The 21,428-nt window shown below is 43.3% G+C and overlaps 1 protein-coding gene across 2 annotated transcripts in view; it reads right to left on the bottom strand.

Annotated features, from left to right (window-relative positions):
- Window positions 1-4,112: 4,112 nt before the first annotated feature.
- PTGDR (prostaglandin D2 receptor) overlaps window positions 4,113-21,428 on the bottom strand; it is a 29,591-nt gene continuing 12,275 nt past the window's right edge. Inside the window, exons 2-3 of one of the 2 annotated variants that reach the window (XR_016281046.1) lie at window positions 8,556-9,110; window positions 4,113-4,190 (exon numbers count right to left, since the gene is read on the bottom strand). Coding sequence is in view for 1 of the 2 variants with exons in the window: in XM_089522888.1 (XP_089379014.1) it covers window positions 8,877-9,110 (234 nt within the window). In the remaining variant the exon portion in view is untranslated. Of the gene's footprint in view, window positions 4,191-8,392; window positions 9,111-21,428 lie in introns of those variants that run through there. The other variant, XM_089522888.1, reaches the window with a different exon arrangement.

Below are 21,428 nucleotides of genomic sequence, written 5' to 3'. Positions count from 1 at the left end.
CCCTGCATTGTGCAACCAACAATGTGGGGGCTGGGGGACTATTTCTTAAGCAGTAACTGCCCCTATTAAAATGGAACAATCCCTTGCTGAAACTTGGGAAGTTCAATTGTGTGTTTACTCTAGTGGTAACATTTCTATAGATTTCCTGTAAACAATTTGGCCTGAACCCTATTGTTAGTCCTCAATAGGATACTGTTACATGCCTTCAAATGGACTCTGACTTATAGCAACCCTATCCGAGGATTTTCTTGGCAAGATTTCTTTAGAATAGAATTGTCCTTGCCTTTCTCTGAGGCTGAGACAGTAGGACTTGTCCAATGCTTTTACATGGGGATTTGAACCTCCAAGTCATAGTCTAGTGCTGAAACCACTACACCACACAGGTGGAAACATGAAACATTTCTATAACGGAGATGTTGATTTCTTACATCGATTTCTTACATTGAGGATGTGCAAAAACTGTCAGAGATGAAATTTTACAATGGTATTCATTTATTAACTTTAATAACCGTTTTCCAGGCTTTAGCTTTCTTTCAAGTTTGCATTTGAATCTGTGGAGCAAAGTTACATTCAGAAGGAATTGGGAACTGACCTATCGATTTGTGTAGCCCCATGGTCAATATGCTGCACTTCTAAGTCTGTAAAAAGATAATATGACTCTATATCAGTAATGATTATATTGTTATTGTTTAATAAAGTTTAATTTTTTGAAAAGTGCTTTATAGCCCTTGCATTGGATGGCAATGTGAGTTTCCATGGCTGAGGAGGGATTTGAACCGTGGTCTTCCAGAATCTTAGTCCACCACTCAAACTGCTACACCACACACTGGTGCTTACTCACTACAGTACACCCCTTGAATCAATTGGATTTATCTACATATTGGAGTTTATCACCCGGGGGAAATCAAGTGCAAAAATGGGATTTAAAAGCTGAAAAAAACCCTGGGAAAAGCAGGTTGAGCTTCACACACATCGTTGTTAAAGTGGTGTTAACCTGAATGGAAAGTAGACAAAAGCCACTCTTTTTTACTTTCGGGATTTTCCGAAAGTAAAAAAGGAGTGGCTTTTGTCTACTTTCCATTCAGGTTAACACCACTTTAACAACGACGTTGTGTGAAAATCGACCCACTTTTGCGAGTTATTCCAATTTAAAACCTCATTTCTTCACGGGATTTCCCCTGTGTGATAAACTCCTTTGACTCATTGTTCAACGGCTGATTCAATGGATCTACTCTACTAAACCCTAACCAATGGGATCAGACCTTAGCTCCATTGAGAACATGTTGTCTACTCTGACTGGCAGTGTGCCTCATTCTGACATCCAAGCTGTGAAATACAGTACTTTAGAAGTTGTCATGGCTGGGATCCGGAACCTGAAACATCCTCAGCTTGCAAAGCATGTGCTCCAAGACTTCAGTCATACTCACAGCCCTTCCTAAAAGTAAACTCAAACAGCCACAAGGTTTGTCTGAAATTGCCTCCTGGATTGGTGCCCAGGTAAACAGGGATGTAACTGTTGACTTTCTTCCTCCCTTTCATTTATTCTCACTTCTGCCTCACTGTGCACACTTCTGTCTCCTTTTGCTGAATGCGCTGGTCGCTTTGTTTTGAAAAAGAAAGGTAAACCCACAAAACGCTTAGGCGGTTGACTTCTGCAGGGCTAAGGGCCAAATTGGATCACTTCAGCCTACTGCAATGGCACTTTTAAAACCGGGGAAACTCTTTCCAGAGGGAAAGGGTATAGTTTTGGGGTGGGGAGAGAGAATGAGAGCATAGCTCCTAGATAAGAATTCTGCCCCCTTCATGAAATGTTTCTTCAGCCCCCAATAATAATAATAATAATAATAATAATAATAATAATTATTATTATTATTATTATTATTATTATATTTTATGTATAAAGCACTGTAAATTTGCACATTTGTAAATTTAACATTGCAGAGAGTGAGACACTGAACATTTGTTCACACCTTCTTGTTGATAACTGGGGTTGATAACTGACCCGATGAAAGAGTCTCTTCAAGACGTCCCTGAATGAGTCCATCCATCTGGTATGTTGTCTCCCTCTGTTTCTACTGCCCTCCACCTTGCCTAGTATTGCTGGTTTTTTGGGTGAGCCATGCCTTCTTGTGTTGTGGCCAAAGTATGAGAGCCGCAGTTGGGTCATCTTGGCTTCCAGGTAGAGTTCTGCTTTGAATTGTTTAAGGACCCATTTGTTTGTCTTTTTGGACATCCACAGTATCCTCAGCACTCTTTTCCAGCACCACATCTCAAAAGAGTTGGTTTTCTTTCTGTCTGCTTTCTTCACTCTCCAGCTCTCACATCTGTGCCTGGTGATGGGGAATACAATGGCTTGGATGATCCTAACTTTAGAGTTCAGTGTTGTATCTTTGTTGTTGTTGTGTGTCTTCAAGACATTCCTAACTTATGGCAACCCTAAGATGAACTTATTCGGTTTTCTTGGCAAGATTAGTTCAGGGTAGATTTGCCTTCCCCTGCAACTGAGAGCTTTTAGGCTGGGTTGTTGTTGTTATTATTATTTTAATTCACATTTTTGTAATATTCCAGTGTTCTTCCTAGAGAGCCAACAAGGAGTAGTGCTTTGGGTGCTGGACTATGACTCTGGAGACCAAGGTTTGATTCCCACTCAACCATGAAACCCACTGGATGACTTTGGCCAAATCACATGCTCTCAGCCTCATGGGAAAGCAATGACAAACCTCCTCTGAACAAATCTTGCCAAGAAACCCCCATGATAGGTCCTCCTAAGTAGGAAACAACTTGAAGGTACACAACACACAAACACAGTGTTCTTGCTAACTCACTGCTGGCTGCCATCTTATCCAGTGTTGAATATGTCAGGGATGATGGGAGTTGTAGCTCTTCACCTCTGGCTCAAACTCACCACCTTGTTACACACCGGCGCTGACCAGTTTTGGCCAGTGGTTAAAGCTTTGCTCTAAAGCAGCAGAGTTACAGAGAATAGGCTGAAGACCCTGACAAACTCTCCAAGCCTTCTCACTCTTGCTTCCACAGAAGTCTTCCCACTTCTTCAGGATCCAGCTGGCTCTTGTATCTTCACCCAAGACACCAGACAACTCAGTAGTCTTGTATAAAAGATCTACTTTATTCTACTATATACAGCTCCAAAACTATCCAACACAACTCCAACTATACTCCTCACTACTATCACCCAAAAAATACATTGGGATTCATAGCCATTATTATAGCCCTTGGAAAACACCACCCACTCTTGTCAGTTTCCACCCAGTGGGCGTGTACATCCATTTTCATTGGTTCTCTTGGTTCATCCCACAATTAATGATTTCATTATCTCACCTTGTCCACTTAACAATTCTCAGGTGTGTTCAATTATCCACTTTGCATTTCTGTCCTTGGCATTTAGGACTTGTTAATTACATTACCTTTTACACCTGTGTGGCTCCTAATTGCTTCTGCTGAGTCATCCTGACTCTCACATACATGTTTTATTTCTTACACTGTATATCCCATGTTGCTTTTTCCTTAACAGAATATACTCCCTTAGGACTACTACTCGCAGAATCTCCCTGGATGGAGATTCTGGGAGTTGTAGTTTAAAAAACTCTACACCATCAGCCTGTGATTGAAAGCAGCAGCAAATTGGTCACACCTCACCTTGAATCATGTGTCCAGCTCTGAGCACCACAATTCAGTTGACAAGCTGGAGCCTGTCCAGAGAAAGGCAACCAAAATGTTGAAAGGTCTGGAAACCATCAAGCCTAAAATGAAAGGATGTCATTTTGAGGATGGAGCAAGCTTGTTTTCTGCTGCTCTGGAATAGGACACAAAGAAATAGATGCAAACTACAAGAAAGGGGATTCCACCTCAACATTTGGAAGAAACTTCTTGGAGTGCGGTGGAGTCTCCTTTGGAGGTTTTTAAAAGCAGAGGCTGGATGGCCATCTGTCGGGGATGCTTTGATTATGAGTTCCTGCATGGCAGGAGGTTGGACTGGATGGGTCTCTTCCAACTCTGTGATTCTATGATTAATCCCTCCCAGCACAGAGAAGCAGAAAACATACTGTGGGTTAAAGAATAATTCATTTCACAAACAAATGATGTAGAATGGAGGCCCTTGCAGAGAATATCTGATGCATGTGTATAAAAGAGTCAAGAGCTCACCCTGTCACACAGCCTGGTGTCCTGCCCTGGAAGGAGGAGACAAAGAATGCAGCGTAAGGGGAGCCAAAATATAAAGCAAGCTTTCTCTATATGAACCTTTTATATGTATGCACAGAATGCACCCCACCATTCAGCTCTAGCCCATCCCCAACATTAACAAAGAAATGTTTATGCACAGAATGTATGTTCACAGCTATCATAACCAATGATTGCTCACAGACACATTCTTCCTGAATCTGTCTAATCCCTGTATTTTGTTTTTAAGGATACAAACACAAAGGGGGTGAAGATGCAGGGCTGAATGTGAATTTATGGATCAATCCTGAGTTCTGACATGCTGAAAGGCAAGAAGAGAATAATTTGGCTCCAACTGCTCTGTGACTCAGATGTGGGCATCTGTGATCTTTCTATGTCTGGCACCCAAAATTTTTTTACTTCTCTTATCTAAAGAGGGTTGCATCAGACCCAAAAATGCCCAGAACAGGGAGAAGGAATGAGACTCACTGGCCAGAAGTTTGTTTCTGTCTTCTTTCTTAATTTTTTAACAACTTTTTTGAGTCCCTGAATTCTTGCAGAATCTTACTAGTGCTGGTGTAACAAAATCCATTTTTACCATAATTTTAGGTCTGTGTGTATAGAAGAGGCATTAAAAACTCTGAAAGGACCATGGCTTGCAAAACAGTCTTGGGCCAGATATGGCTACATATGGCCATGGCCACATTTTGCTTCATCTCCATTTCTACACCCTTCATGAATTTATCATAGAATAGAATCATAGACCCATAGATTCATAGAGTTGGAAGAGACCTCAGGGGCCAGCCAGTTCAACCCCATTCTGCCATGCAGGAACTCACAATCAAAGTGTCCCTGACAGATGGCCATCCAGCCTCTGTTTAAAGACCTCCAAGAAAGGAGACCCCACAACACTCCGAGGAAGCAGTTTGTTTCACTGTCAAGCAGCCCTTACTATCAGGAAGTTCCTCCTAATGTTGAGGTGGAATCTCTGTTCCTGGAGCTTGCATCCATTGCTCCGGGTCCTAGTCTCTGGAGCAACAGAAAACAAGCCTCATTGTGACACCCCTTCAAATACTTAAATCAGGGCTATCATATCACCCCTTAACCGTCTCTTCTCCAGGCTAAACATACCCAGTTTCCTAAGTCTTTTCTCGTAAGGCATGGTCTCCAGACCTTTCACCATTTTGGTGACCATCACCTGGACACACTGCAACTTGTCAGAATCCTTTTTGAATTGTGGTGCCCAGAACTGAACACAATATTCCAGGTGAGGCCTGACCAAAACAGAATAGAGTGGCACTATGACTTCCTCCAGTCTAGACACTATACTTATATTGATGCAGCCCAGAATCACACTGGTGTTTTAGCTGCTGCATGCATCACACTGTTGACTCATGTTCCTAGATCCCTTTTACATGGACTCTTGCTGAGCCAGGTGCCCCCGATCCTATATCTATGTATTTCAAATTTTTTGCCTTAAGTGTAGTACTTTACACTTGAAATTCATTTTGTTAGTTTTGGCCCAGCTTTCTAATCTATTAAGGTCATTTTGAATTTTGATCCTGTCCTCTGGGGTATTAGCTATACCTCTTAATTTGGTGTCATTTGCAAACTTGATAAGCATGCCCTCTATTCCTTCATCCAAGTCATTGATGAAGATGGTGAATAGTACTGGGCCCAGAACAGAACTGTGGCACCCCACTGGTCACTTCTCTCCAGGACGAAGAGGAGCCATTGCTGAGACCCCTTTGGGTTTGGTTGGTCAACCAATTACAAATCCATTTTACAGTTGTTTTGTCTAACCCACATTTTACTAGCTTGTTTGCAAGAATGTATTCCTTGACCCTTTCTATCCTTTACCAAAGAATCCTATGCATGTCCACCAAAAGACAGGTCCTTTTGAGTTGAATGGATCTCACTCCCAAGTCAATGGGCACTGGATCCCAACCAGGTGGAGGAATCCTACGGTTCTTGGTAATGTCACGATGAAGTGCTCATTCAAAGTCCTGCACCAGCCAAATAATCCTAGAGTCAGAAAGGAACTCCAAGGATATCTAATCTAACTCCCGTCAGCATCCATGAGTGGTGTGCCAACCTACCTCTATGGAAGGCATCCTGTGGCTTCAAGGATAAACAACAATAACAACAACAACAAAATTTATTTATATTCCACCTTTTTCTGGAGCAATCAAGGTGGATTACAGCAAAAATGATAATAAAATACAAATAACAATAAAATTACATTTCAAAATCATAATATACATGATGTGGGGAGAATCATGTCCCTATCCACTGCTGCTGGCAGGTGATGTTATGAGGACAAGTGAGAGGGGGAAGTCTATGGGCTCCGCTAAATAAAGAAGTCCATATCGTAACAATGATATGCCATAGCCCCCCTTTGCTACCGCCGTGTCGCTAATGCCCCTCTCACAGGCATGCCTCCCCTCAAACAGCTGGGCTGGAGTGATGTTCCTATCTTGCTATGTGAGGAAATATTGGCTGGCATCCTATTGTGGTTTCTGTACATGTAAGTCTTCTTCAACTTGTGGTTCTACTTTCTTTGCAACAGTGTAATGCCTGAATTCAGCCCACAGTAGCATAAGTGGAGATATAAATCCAGCTGTGGCACCTACAGGCCATTGCTTCAGCATGGTGTAAATAACTATCAGCAGTGTTACATTATGCAACTCTTACACTGAATACCAACTGAGCACTACATATGTGGATCAATGGTCAATGTACTGCTGAGGTGCAAAATGTGTAAAGGCAACAGAGGCAATGGACATTCCTGTGTTAAAGGCAATGGACACTCGTGGGTTAATCCATGTATGTTAATGTGCAATGGTCCCACAATTCTATTTATGCTGCCATTAACTGGATACAGCCATTGCACGTTGTTAAAAAAATCACTCTGCATACACAGTGCAACTCACACCTGTGTTTGTCACTAACAGGATGCCAGCCACTATCCTTGCATGGTGTGGAGCTACCTATCACTGCTTTCATACAATCATAGAATAATAGAGTTGGTAGAGACCACAAGGTCCATCCAGTCCAACCCCCTGCCATGCAAGAACTCTCCGTCAAAGCATCCCCGACAGATGGCCATCCAGCCTCTGTTTAAAGACCTCCAAGGAGAGAGACTCCACTACTCTCCGAGGGATTGTGTTCTACTGTCGAACAGCCCTTACTGTCAGGAAGTTCCTCCTAATGTTGAGGTGGAATTTCTTTTCAGTGTACTCCTTGATGCACTGGGATTATGGAAACATGAATCATATCCACAGCTAGGCAATCAGTTATACAATCAGCAGAACCGTGGTGTAACACAACCAACAGTCAATTATAAGAGTGTAGATTTATTTTACGCAAGTAAGAAAGGATCTCAGCTAAAATATCTATGTTCTTTCCATTCTCTGTTCTATTTCTTCTTCTTTTCACATTAATGACACATAACCAACATAGTTTAGAGAATGTTTTGAAGGCATATGATGGAATTAATGGATGTAGAAACTTGTGAATCCACAGCCTGCCAGAACACCCTGGGCCATCCAACCATAAGCAGGAATTTGCCTTTATAGCTATTGCACCTCAATGGGAGATAAGTCTGATGCCAGAAGCATTATCCTGTTGGCAGGCTTCTTTCTGTATTTGCATGAACTGCCCACCACATAAAACCTGAAACCCAAATCTGCAACAGATGCAAAATAGGATTCCTTTTCCTGTGCATGTGGGAGCTACCCCAAGAGGGATAGCAGAGATGAGCAACAAACAAAACATAACATACAAGAAAGAGCAGCACAGAAAACTTTGTATGTGTCCTTATTTCCAGCCCTCCAACATCTGTGTGGCTAATAACATGATCCCATGCATTTTCCTCCTCGAACAATAACAGAAACAATGGAGGATTTGGAAACATAACATGTATCACTAACAGGATTCTAGCTGTTGTGGAGGTGAAACTCCCATCAGCCCTAGCCAGAGCCAATGGTGAGGGCATATGACTGATGGGAGCTGCAACCCACCTGATTTAAATTATTTACATGTTAACTTTCTGCAGCTAAGGTGGCATACAAAACATGAAAATAAAGAAGAGAATAATGACTACATAAAACATAGTGAAACAATAAACTGGATGACTTCTGAGATGCCTTCCAGCTGTATGGTTTCATGAGAGCCTTAAGGCAATAGGTCCTGCCCTTTACCAAAAGAATGGACAGTTGTACCAAGAATATTTATCACTCCAATACGCTTGCATATCACCCCATGGTTGGTCACATATGGCAAGCCAAGGATTGCTTTTAGGTGAACCGACAGGGACATCTCTTCAAACTGGAAGTGAATTTATTTTTAAAAGCAACAACCTTTAGCTCACAAACCTGCTACTGGTGATTACTGCAGGCTTCTTAGAGGGCTAGTATATTTGTTGTACTGATTTGTAAGTTTTGGTTAAACCAGTTTAGAAATGTTTCAGTGCAAACAGATCAACAGATCAAGGAATCTGGTATTCTAGACAAGTCCCTGGGTGATGAATCCTCAAAGGGCACACAATCTTGTCTTTGAAGAATGGCGTCCTTGAACGGTAGTATGTCTTGGTCCATGCCTGCGATCACGACAGATGCAAGGTATCTCACGCATGAGAGTGAAAGAAAGCCTGGTGCACTGCTTCCAGCTCCAGCTCTTCAGGGAAAGGAAATTCATCAGTGTAATGGGTTGGATCCCTTCCGTTGCCACGTTTCCAGTAGCTGAATGCAGGGGGCTTTTTTGGAACTCAGCCTCCAAGAAAGGCGGCGGACCCAAGAGCGAAAGACAGAGGTCCGGAAAATGATGAAGACCCATGGGTCGACAATGGAGTTCACTGAAAAAAACCGCAAGGCTGTAAGGTCAGCTTTCTCATCATAATCCGGGGCAAACGCCCCAACATAAGCACGGATCTGTGGAAAGGAGAGAAAAGAGTCACTTTTGATCTAACACGACAGAATTGAAGAAATCAAAGGTATAGCTGTGTTCATCTGTAAAATCAGTATGTAAAGAGATCTTGTAGAGATGCATCTTAGGAAGTAGGCTTATGCTGCCAACCTTTCTTTCTTTCTCAGTCTTAGTCTCAAAGGTGCTACAAGATCTCTTTACATACAGAATTGAAGAAAATCTGGCATCTTGATGTCAAGGGTTCTGTATGCCAGGAATAATTGCCCATTTCCACTTCCTAGCACTTGCCTCATACCTCCCTTCCAAACAGTTCTTTTATTCACACAAATATAAAAAATCGTGCACATAGTTACTCTAGATACTAATGTATAAGTCTAGAAATTTAGGTCAAAAATTGACCCCCAAAACCTGAGTCGATGCATCCATGGGTAGGTACTGTACTTTAACTCTTATTTTAAAAAGGAACCTTTCCCTGGAGAAAAGCAAGTGTATCATCTGCCCTGGAAGCACTGAACCCCCTCTATTTTCTCATCCATCCAGCCTTTAGTATGAGCCTGCATTGGACACAAACACCCAACCATTTATCTAATAATAATAACAACAACAACAACAACAACAACAACAATAATAATAATTGTGCTTAAGACATCAACAGAATTCCATCCTAAAATTTCTATTCCCGGGAAGATCTCTAAGTTGTTGCAATTTAACAGGGAATAATAATAATAATAAAATAAAATAATAAAATTTTATTTATATACCGCTTTTCCATTGATCAAAGCGGTCTAACAGCATATATAACATACAATATAAATATTAAAACATGAATATATTAAAAATCCCCCCATATACAAATAACAAAACCATATCTCATGCCAGCTCAGCAGTGCTGTCAGGAGGGGAGGGAGAGCATACAGAAGTCAGGAGTCAGGGGTATGCCTGCTCGAAAAAGTGTGTTTTCAGCCCCTTCTTAAATTGGTCTAAGGAGGTGGCCGAGCGGAGCTCGCCAGGGAGCGAGCGGGAAGAAGAAAGTACATACTTATAGGTATTCTTACAGCATAATCCCTATAATCTTAGAAGGTAGTTGCCTAATGAAAAATAATGAAAGGTTTGTGAGTCTCTAAAACCACATAAATATTGCAACAATCAATGACAGATCCACAAACAAAACATAATGGTCTACCTTTCTGCAGTGTGTGTGTACATGTGTGTATTTGTGTGTGCTCACTTGCATGAGTGAGCACATATGGTATTTGTGCAGTAAAAGCTCCCCCTTGTGGCAAAACACCAGATCCATTCTGTCATTATGCGCAAAGGGCAAGTCTGCACATAAATGTATTTATGTGAATTGCTGTGGATTTGTATCCATGGTTTATTGTCTTCACTTTCCTGCACAAATTCACATCTATTCATCACCCAAAAATGTGCAGCCATCCAAATTCATGCAAAGCAGATGAATGGCCACACGTGCAATAATGTGCGTTTCTGCACATTTCTACACATACTCCTGTAAAAACCGTGAAGCCTTTTTCTGCAGAATTTAAGGAGTTTTTCATTCCTCAAAATGCCTGAACTCCTGAAAAACATGTATGGCTGGATCACATTCTATTCAACTAGAACGAGGAGTATTTTCATTGTGTAGACCAGTGGTACACAAACTGTGCTCTTTAAGGGATTTTGGACTTCAGCTCCCAGAATCCCAGACTATTGTCAACCGAGGCTTCTGGGACATGAAATCCAAAATCTCTTAAAGCGCACAGTTTGGGAGCCATTGGTGTAGACTAACCCTCAATTACTGAATGTTTTCTCTGGAAGAGGCAAAGCATCCTTTCCAGAAGCAGGAGAAAGGGATCTCTGGGGCTGCAGTAAATCACAAAATCATAGACCCAGAGGGGATCCCAATACCATATAGTCTAACCTTCTACATAGGCAGGAAATCCACAGGTAAAGCATCCCTTGCAGGCTGCCGCCTACACTCTTTAAAAACTTCAGATGAAAAAGAGTACACACCCTTCTGAGGCAGTCTGTTCCACTAGCAAACAGCTCTTACCCTCAAGGAAGAAAGACATTATCATTTCACAGCTTCCAGACTGTCTAGCAACTGGGGGCTTCCCTGTCAGCGGGGCGGTGACTCTGCTCTGGAATCCTACTGTCTCCACTGGTGTTTGTTCTGGTTTCCACTTAACTGATCGTTCAAAGTTTCCTGTTTTTAATTGTCGCATTTGGTGTTCATGCCTACGCTACCTCAGATGTATGCAAAGGGGTCTTGCAACAGCTTTGAGACTAACTATGCAAGAGACGTCACAGCATAAACTTTCATAGACTTGGTCTACTACTTCAGATGCATGGAGTGTACTGGTGCCCAGGAAGGACTTTTATAGCCAGGCTGTATGAATATCCATGGAAATCATTAAAACAAAACCTCACAATTCCCACAAGTTTTGCATTTCTATGGCTATCCATTGTTGTTGTTGTGTGCCTTCAAGTCATTTCTGACTTAGAGTGATTCTAACGAAAACCTATCATAGGTTTTTCTTGCTGAGATTTGTTCAGAGGAGGTTGTCATTACCTTCCTCTGAGGCTGAGAGCATGTGACGACCTACATCACTCAATGGGTTTCATAACTGAGCTGGGAATTGAACCCTGGTCTCCAGAGTCGTAGAATCATAGAGTTGGAAGGGGCCATCCAGTCCAACCCCCTGCCATGCAAGAACTCACCATCAAAGCACCCCCAACAGATCCAGCCTCTGTTTAAAAACCTCCAAAGAAGCAGGACTCCACCACCCTCCGAGGGAATATGTTCCACTGTTGAATAGCTCTTACTGTCAGGAAGTTTTTCCTAATGTTGAGGTGGAATCTCTTTTCCTGTAGCTTGCATCCATTATTCTGGACCCTGTTCTCTGCAACAGCAGAAAACAAGCTTGCTCCATCCTCAATATGACACACCTTCAAATACTCAGTCATAGTCATAGTCCAACACTCAAACCACTATGCCACACCGGCTCTGGCTATCCATATAGTTTCATGAGCAAGGTCTTTCCTGGGCAACACTTCACTCCATGCATTTGAGGATGGAGATCAAGTCTATGAAAGCTTTGCTACAACTTCATTCACCCCCGTTAGTCTAAAAATTACTACAAGATCCCTTTACATACTGATATTTCAATCTAATACAGCTATGTCTCCGAATTCTACCTCCTATGATGGTGCGATTTCCTAATTTTTAAAACACTGTTTAAAAAAAAAAAAACACACCAAAGAAGCATGCTAGTTGCATGAATCAACTTATGGAGCTACTAGATTGTGAGGCTGCCTTTCTCAGCTAGATGTGGCCCAGTCTGGCTGGGGAAGATGAAAGTGGGAATCTAGTACACCCGGAAAGTGCCTGATTTAGGAAGCCTATCATACGGCGGAAAGGACCAGGGTTTCTGCACAGAGATATTTCCTGAGGGTATCTGTAGAGGGGAAGGCAATGGCAAACCTCTCCTGAACAAATCTTGCCAAGAAAACCCCATGATAGGTTCACCTTAGGGTTGCCATAAGTCAGAAATGACTTGAAGGTACACAACAACAACAACAACAACAACAACAACAACAAAGGCATCACCATAACATGGACTTTGGCGCCTGGAGGGGATGTTGGCTATGGGAGACAATCTAGTCTTGCCATTTACAACTTGCATTTGGAAATGGTATAGGCAGGTCCAAGAGGACACAGCCAGAAGACTGTCCTGAACCCCGGGGATCAGTTTCAAGCCTGTTTCCCAGCAGAAAAATACATCTGTTTGTAATTACAGTTAAACTTGTGCACGCTAAAAATTCAGGGCCATTGTTATAATCTAAACAGAACTGCAAAAGGCAAAGAAGCACATCTTTTCCAGGATGTAGAGAGGATGCACTATCGCCTTATCTGCACCCTCCCAAGCAGGATGGCATGTGAGCTCAGCTGTAAACATCTTTTGCTTTTGTGATCTTGAACCAGATTTGCAAATCAAGGGAGTTTTAATAGGGTGGAAAGTTAGATTGGGGAGTTTATTTGAAAGCTATTTAAAACCTGACAAGCATCAGGCTCATCTTTGGGGCATGAGTGCAGAGGGTTGAAGATGCTCTCTGGCCAAGTCATTTTCGAGAACAGCGGATGTTGAAGTCAATGAGTTGGGAGTCAGTAAAGCTTAGAGGAGTGATTTCAATGGCAATTCCCTTAATCCAGCAAGATTAGTGACAGCTGATCCCCTCCATGTCATTGGGGATGGTGAGTCCATTCTGGAACATAGTACGAAGTTGAAATGAGCTACTCAAGAGGCTGAACCCATCTGGAGGGTCAAGGGTCAGCAATCTGGACAGCTCCTTTAAGGTCTGGACTTATACAGTATGTCCCCCATATACGGAGGACCAGTACCTGCAGTTTCACTTACCTACACCTGAAATAAAATGTTCCTTGTAGGCATTTCCTAGGTCTACCAGTGCAATTCCATGGTATGCTTCCAGTGGAAGTTGACCATAGAATTGTGGTGGAGCAGGGACATAGCCAGGATTTTGGGAAGGGGGGGTCTAGACTAAGTGCCACCATTTTGAGAGGCTAAGAGCCCCTCCAGACACAAAATGTAGGAAAAATGTAGGACATAACGCACGACAAAATGTAGGACAAATTGCAGGACGTTCAAAAATGGAGAACACACCCAACTAAGGGAAGGTGAAGGCAAATCTCCTCTGAGCAAATCTTCCAAGAAAACCATTGGGCAAGTCACACTCTCTCAGCATCAGAGGATAGCAAAGTCAAACCCTCTCTGAACAAACCTCCCAAGAAAACCTCTTGAAGGCGCACACTCGCACACACCCAAGTCACCAAAGGCAGACTCTCTGAACAAACCAAGAAAACCCTCTAGGCAAGTAAGTCACAGACTCTCAGCCTCAAGGAAAGGCTGGCAAAGGCAAACTTCTGAATAAACCAGGATGTTTTGAAACTCCTCCTGGGCAGAAACATAGGATGTGTCCTGGATAAAGGAGGATGTCTGGTCACCCTGATAAAATGGAGGATGTTTTGACATTGCTCCTAGGCAGGGCTGAAATGTGTGCCGTATCCTGGATAAAGGAGGACGTGTGTCTTCCTACCAAATGTGGAAGACATTTTTACATTCATCCAGGCCAGAAGGTTGAAACATAGGACACATCCTAGAAAAGGAGGACATCTGCTCACCTTACAAAAAATGAGGACTTTTGAAATTCCTTCTGGGCAGAAGTCTGAAATGTAGGATGTGTCCTATAAAAGGAGGCAAGAAAAGAGCCAAGCCTCAATATCTGGACCCCAAAACATACTCTAACTCCCAGAATTCCATAGCCATGAGCTAGAAAAGAGCCAAGCCTCGATATCTGGACCCCAAAACATACTCTAACTCCCAGAATTCCATAGCCAGGAGCCAGAAAAGAGCCAAGCCTCGATATCTTGACCCCAGAACATACTCTAACTCCCAGAATTCCATAGCCATGAGCCAGAAAAGAGCCAAGCCTTGATATCTTGACCCCAGAACATACGCTAACTCCCAGAATTCCATAGCCAGGAGCCAGAAAAGAGCCAAGCCTCGATATCTTGACCCCAGAACATACTCTAACTCCCAGAATTCCATAGCCATGAGCTAGAAAATAGTTAAAGCGCTGCCCAGCCTGGTTATTTCTTTAGTGTGGATGCAGCCTGATGCAGCCTCTCCTCCCTCCCTCCCTCTCCTCCAGGGCTTCCTTCTCAGGCACCTCTTCCTCAGGCCCTGCAAAAGGGCACTCCTGGCTTTGCCAGGGCCGGAAGGAGAGAAAAGGGCGCTTGTTGGACGTAGCCCCAAACAAACGCCAGGGAGCCACTTCTGCTCCTCCTGAAGCCTAGAGGAGAGCAAGTAGTGTACTCCCTGGCGTTTGTTTGGGGCTGAGCGCCCTTTTCTCTCCTCCTGCTAAGGGAGGGGGGGTCCAGACCCCAGAACCCCCCCCCCCTTAGCTACGTCCCTGGGTGGAGGAACTAGAAATGCCTACAGAGGTGTTCATTCTAGGAATCTCTAGGTCCTCCAGTGCAACTCTGTGGTCACCCTTTGTCGGAAGTCATTCAATTCAATATACTTATCCATGGTTTCACATTTCCACGGTATGCCTAGGAACATATCCCCTGTGGAGATGGGGGTCATACAGTGCTCAGAGAGCCCTGCTGGCGCAGTGGGTCAATGCTTGTACTGCAGCCACTCACTCACAGACCATAAGGTTGTGAGTCCAATACCAGCCAGGGCTCAGGCTTGCATCTTTCTGAGGTTGCTAAACTGAGTATCCAGTTTGTTGGGGGCAATTAGCTTACAGTTGTAAACTGCTTAGAGACTGCTTAGGTGGTTTGAAGCGGTATATAAATGAAGCTGCTATTCTAGCTGGCACTGCAGTTAGCCATGGTGGCTGGTGGATTCTGGGAATTGCTAGTGGACTCTGGGAATTGGCATCTAAGATGTCACTTCTCCATATTCTAGAAATCAGCCCCACTACACTCAAAGACAGGCTGTAGGGTCTGTGGCTGGCTTGGGGTGGGGGCTGTCAAAACCCAGGGCTGGATCTGAAGGAGAGAGAAACTCCCGTCCTTCTACTTTCCTTGGCTGACTTTCCCCAGAAATGCAGCAATGCTAGGTTTTGACCTTCACAGATGCTAAACCTATATAGCTTTGGTCTCTGTCTATGCTTATCATCCCCATATGCTCAGCATAGCCTTGGGATGTAGGGGAGAACTTGCCCCAACCACCTGCTAAGACACACCCCTCCACCCACACAGGCACCATGAATCAGAAGCAGAGAAGAAGGGTGATTAATTGATGGTGCAAAAGTGCACACAGACCAGGGAAGCTTTGTTTTTCTTTTAATGGACTCAAATCTTGTTGGGCAACTGTAAATATACAACCTGCAGTTACACATTCACACCTAAATTCCACAAAACAGGGATATCTTCATTGTCCAACCAAAATGCACAAAACACATGTTGTAAGCTTTCAAAGCTCCACTAGCTTCTTTATCAGACAAAGATGTTAAGTACCATAGAAGAGGAGAAAAAGAAAAAAATTATGACAATGTTAGTCAAAAGCCTATATTCTGAAGATGTTTCTGTTCTGTTCTCAGTTCAAATGTTGCTGGAAGGGCATTCATGCAGACTGAACATATCTTGAATATGAAATCCCTTCAAATATTTAAATATGGCTATCATGTTACCTCTTAACCTTCTCTTATCCAGGCTAAACATATCCAGCTCCCTAAACTGCTCCTCCTAGGGCTTGGTGGTTTCCAGACCTTTTATCATTTTGGTTGCCCTCCTCTGGATACACTCCAGCTTTTCAGTATCCTTTTTCAATTGTGGTCCCTCAAACTGGAGAGAATATTCCAGGTGAGGTCTGACCAAAGCAGAATAGAGTGGCACTATTACTTCCCTCAATCCTGATCTTGCTCAATATATCATTCCAAATGTATCCATATCTTCTAGTGCGCTTGTTTTTTGCCATCTTCTGCAACGGGAAGATCATAGTGGATCTATTCCACAAGCCCAGTAAATCAAATAGTATTTTGCTTGAAGAACTCTGTTTACACAACCTTGAACCGAAAATGCACATTAATTAATGTCCCAAAAAAGTACAACTACACATGCAAAGGGTTTTACATGAATGGCACGTAAATAGCAACAAGCTTGGTAGATGAAGGGAATGCTGTGGATATAGTATATCTTGATTTCAGTAAGGCCTTTGACAAGGTTTCCCATGACATTCTTGCAAACAAGCTTATAAAATGTGGACTAGACAAGGTAACTGTTACATGGATTTGTAACTGGTTGACCGGCCGAAGCCAAAGGGTGCTGAGCAATGGCTCCTTTTCATCCTGAGAAGTGACCAGTGGGGTCCCACAGGGCTCTGTCCTGGGCCCAGTGTTATTCAACATCTTTATCAATGACCTGGATGACAGAATTGGGAGCATACTTATCAAATTTGCAGATGACACCAAATTAAGAGGAATAGCTAATACTCCAGAGGACAGGATCAACATTCAAAATGATCTGAATAGACTAGAAAGCTGAGCCAAAGCTTACAAAATGAAATTCAACACAGAGAAATGTAAGGTACTGCACTTAGGGCAGAAAAATGAAATGCACAGATATAGGATGGGGGGTATGGCTGGGGGTTGGACTGGATGGCCCCTGAGGTCTCTTCCAACTCTATGATTCTATGTTTTCAGGTTGTACAAAATAATTATGTTACTTCTGCTAAAATGTTGATTAAGCAGATTCTTCTGCACTAGGGATTTAAACTGCAGCTTGTGCACTATTGTTCTTGTGTACTTTCAAGTCACTTCTGACTTCTGGCAATCCTAAAGCAAACCTATCCTGAAGTTTTCTTGACAAGATTTGTTCAGAGGAGGTTTGCCATTGCCTTCCCCTGAGCCTGAGAGCTTGTGACTTGCCCAAGCTCACCCAGTGGGTTTCAGGGCCAAGCTGGGAATTGAACCCTGTTCTCCAGAGTCATAGTCCAACCCTTATACCACTATGCCACACTTAGCAACTTACAAAAATGTAAGTTCCTCTGAAGAAACAGTTGGACATTTTTGTCTGAAGCAAAGGTTCATGTTCAGTGGAAGGCTGTTGAAGCATAGTTGTGCATGTGGTTGTTATTTGCCATCAAGTCGATTTTGACTTATAGTGACCCTATAAATGAGAGCCAGCATGGTGTAGTTGTTTGAGTATTGGACTATTGGACTCTGGAGACCAGGGTTTGATTCCCAGTTCAGCCATGAAACCCACTGGATGATATTGGGAAAGTCACATGCTCTCAGCCTCAGGGGAAGGCAATGGCAAACCTCCTCTGAACAAATCTCATCAAGAAAATCCCATGGTAGGTTCACATTAGGGTTGCCATAAATTGGAAATGACTTGAAGGCACACAACAACAACAAATGATAGAGAAACTTGAATATCTTTCATTCATTGTTGCGTGTCTTCAGGTCATTTCCAACAGATGAGATATGGTGCTGGAGGATTGATGAAAATTTCTTGGACAGCCAAAATGACAACAAAATGGGTCCTTGAACAGATTGAGCATGAAACCTCTCTGGAAGCCAAAATAATTAAATCGAGGCTGTCATACTTTGGCCACATCATGAGAAGGCATGTATCTCTGGAAAGACAACAGTGCTAGGAAAGGTAGAAGGCAGCAGGAAGAGAGGAAGACCACATGCCAGATAACTAGATTCAAGCAGGGTGGTCATGGGACTGAATCTATAAGACCTAAGCACAGCAGTGGAGAATAGCAGGGCTTGGAGACATCTTTCCCAGTGCCACAATAAGTCAAGATTGACTGGAGGGCAGCTAACAATAATAATCCTCTTTTTCCCAATGAGTTACATCTAACAATGGCGGGATACAGACCGCCGCAAGCGGCGGTCTCCCGCCGGCGCCATTTGCTCCGCGAGGGAGCCGCAGCAGCCAAACCGCGCGGCTCCCGCGTGGAGCAAAAAAGAAGCTCAATTTCGGAGCTTCTTTTTGCGGCGCCTTTATGACGTCGCGAGGTGCCGCTGGCGCATTCGTGACGTCATAGGCGCTGCGACACGTCTGGACGCTATGCGTCCAGTACGTAAACATGGCGGCCCCCATGTGGAACGGGTGCCGCCATGTTGTACGTATTCTATACGTACTAGGGTTAGGGGGGTGCGGAAGCACCGCCCCTTCCTAACCCTAGTACGTATAGAAGACGTACTATATGGCAGTTTGTATCCCGCCAATATGTCCAAAGCATGACAGCCTCAGCTTAGTCATTTTGATTTCTAGGGACAGTCCAGCCTTGATTTGCTCTAAGACCTGCTCATTTGTTTCTTTGGCAGTCTATAGGATCTGCAGAACTCTCCTCCAGCTCCACATTTCAAATGGGTTGATCCTCCTCCTATCAACTTTTTTCACTGTCCAGCAGCACTTCTTTGCTGGAATACACACAAACACACCCAGCCTTGTTGAGTCCTGGATCCCATCCCTCCCAAAACAGGTTCAGCACCTGAGACAGTTCCTTTAAAGTTGAGAATCCTGAACCGATTCAATACCCCACTGCCAAGGGAATCATAAGCTGCCACTGCTTTCAAAATGATGGTTCCCTTTACCAGGCAAAGATTATTAAGAAAGTGTGCCAGGAGCTGGTGAAACAATGATGTTTGAGTCACGTAGCTCTCTGTGTGTTGTCCGCACAAAGGAAGAGTCTGCAGACTATCAAGACTTTATCAGGCCACATCAGCAATGGCCCAGATGGTATGAGAGGAGAGGAAAAACTAGATTTTATTACTCTTCTTTTTACTGCCTGTGCTGTTCCCAGTGAGTTCAGGGCCATGGAGAGGACTGACTTGACAACTTGCAGTCCCTTCCTCCTTCCCATCTCATGGCAACATGCAGACTACGTGACTCCAGCGTTGTAAAGTTCTGCCAGCGTCCAGCTCATTTAAAACACATTCAAGAGGCTAATGCTAAGTGGCCCTTTGGCACAACACAGTTACATCTATGATACTGCTTTTATCTGCTATGGCTGCACCAGAGGCAATGATCTGTAACTTTATTATTTATTTATTATTTATGGTATTTATACCCCGCCCTTCAGCCCTAAAGGCTATCATGATCTATGTCTCTGACACAATATATAACTCTCCCAGTGAATTATGACAATGTATTATTGGGCAACCTGCACAGTGTCCTTTTGCAGAATGGAAGGCCCCAATGCACAACAAGAACCATGGAAAGGATACAGATAGGTCCCTATACCACAAAAAAGAACAGTTCAAGGTGTTTCAGCAAACTTTTCATCTGGAACCAACATTGTGCACATGTGAAATGAAACAATCAGGTCAGGTAAGCCTTGCACAATGAGCCCTTGGTATCTGCCAGAGTTTGCTTCCAGGACCCCCTGTGGATAGCAAAATCCATGGATGTTCAAGTCCCTTTATATACAATGGCTTAGTAAAATGGTATCCCTTATGCTGTTTGTTTTTGTGAACCTTCAGGTTGTTTCTGATTTATGGTGGCCCTGAGGCATCATGGGGTTTTCTTGGCAAGTTTTTTCAGAAGGGGTTTGCCATTGCCATCCTCTCAGGCTGAGAGAATGTGATTTGTCCAACACTGTGGGTTTACAGGGCTGAGCCAGGATTCGAACCCTGGTTTTCAGAGTCGTAGTCCAATGCTCAAACCATTACACCACACTGTCTCTGAATATAAAATGGCAAATTCAAGGTTTGCTTTTTGGAATTTCATGTGTGTGTGTATATGAATATTTTCAAAATAAGCATAGATGAATCCATGGATGCAGAATCAGTGGATATGAAGGACCAACTGACTCTGGGTAGGGAGGAATGAAAAATCAGCAGTTGCAGAACATGTTATAAACCATCCTGGGCATAAAATGCTATTTGAAAATATTGATATTCTGGACGATGCCAACAGCTATCAGGTCAGAATGCACAGGGAATCCATTGAAATACTAAACACCTAGACAACTTCAACAGGAAAGAAGTTAGCAAAGTCTGGCTACCAGTCCTGAAAAATACTAAAATTAAGACCCAGCAAATGCAAATGAAAACCACCCAGGGCCAGGGGTTCTCCCAGCAGATAATGCACAATTAAAAATACACAAATCCTCCTTGCATATCCTCCCACCCTGAGGCCTTGCCATTCAACAACAGAGCAATACACAAATTAACATGGAAACCACTCCTCCCAACCCAGGGTCACACAATATAATATATATATATACACACACACACCCCACTCTCTTCCATGCCAGCATTCTCTGAAGATGCCAGCCACAGATGCTGATGAAACGTCAGGCACAAACTCTTCTAGAATGTGGCCATATAGCCCCCCAAACCCACAAAAAACTATTTTGAAAGCTTCTTCCAAAATGCATCCTGGGGTGATTTTTCTCTTTCAGCAGCCTCCACTTTTCCCATAATTTCCATTTTTGGTGGTAAAACTTACAGATCTATACTTTTTTAACATGCCAGGGTGGCTGGTGAGGCCGGCTAATCTGCATTCCTCTTCCCTGCCTTCTAAGTGATTCTGGAGGCAGCTGTTTTCCTTGCCTGTTGTAGGCATACACAGCTACAGTAGGATCACCTGGAGTAGAATCCCATTTTTTCCTAAGCCAGGTTTTATTACGAAGTTTGCTACAGATACACTGCTGCAGCCCAACTCTGAAGGACTTTCTTTCTCCAGCCCTCTTTACCATCCTTCCAATGCCAGTGCTGCAAAACACACACAGAGACACACAGATCCAGCTAGACAGAAGACAAGAAAGGAGGAGGGC

Source organism: Sceloporus occidentalis, unplaced genomic scaffold (assembly GCF_023333645.1).
Source record: "Sceloporus occidentalis isolate IW3139 unplaced genomic scaffold, rSceOcc1.0.p SCAF_4, whole genome shotgun sequence".
In the NCBI taxonomy this organism is placed as follows: domain Eukaryota; kingdom Metazoa; phylum Chordata; class Lepidosauria; order Squamata; family Phrynosomatidae; genus Sceloporus; species Sceloporus occidentalis.
Note: the sequence above shows the minus strand (reverse complement) of the source record. Positions and strands in the feature narration are given on the sequence as shown.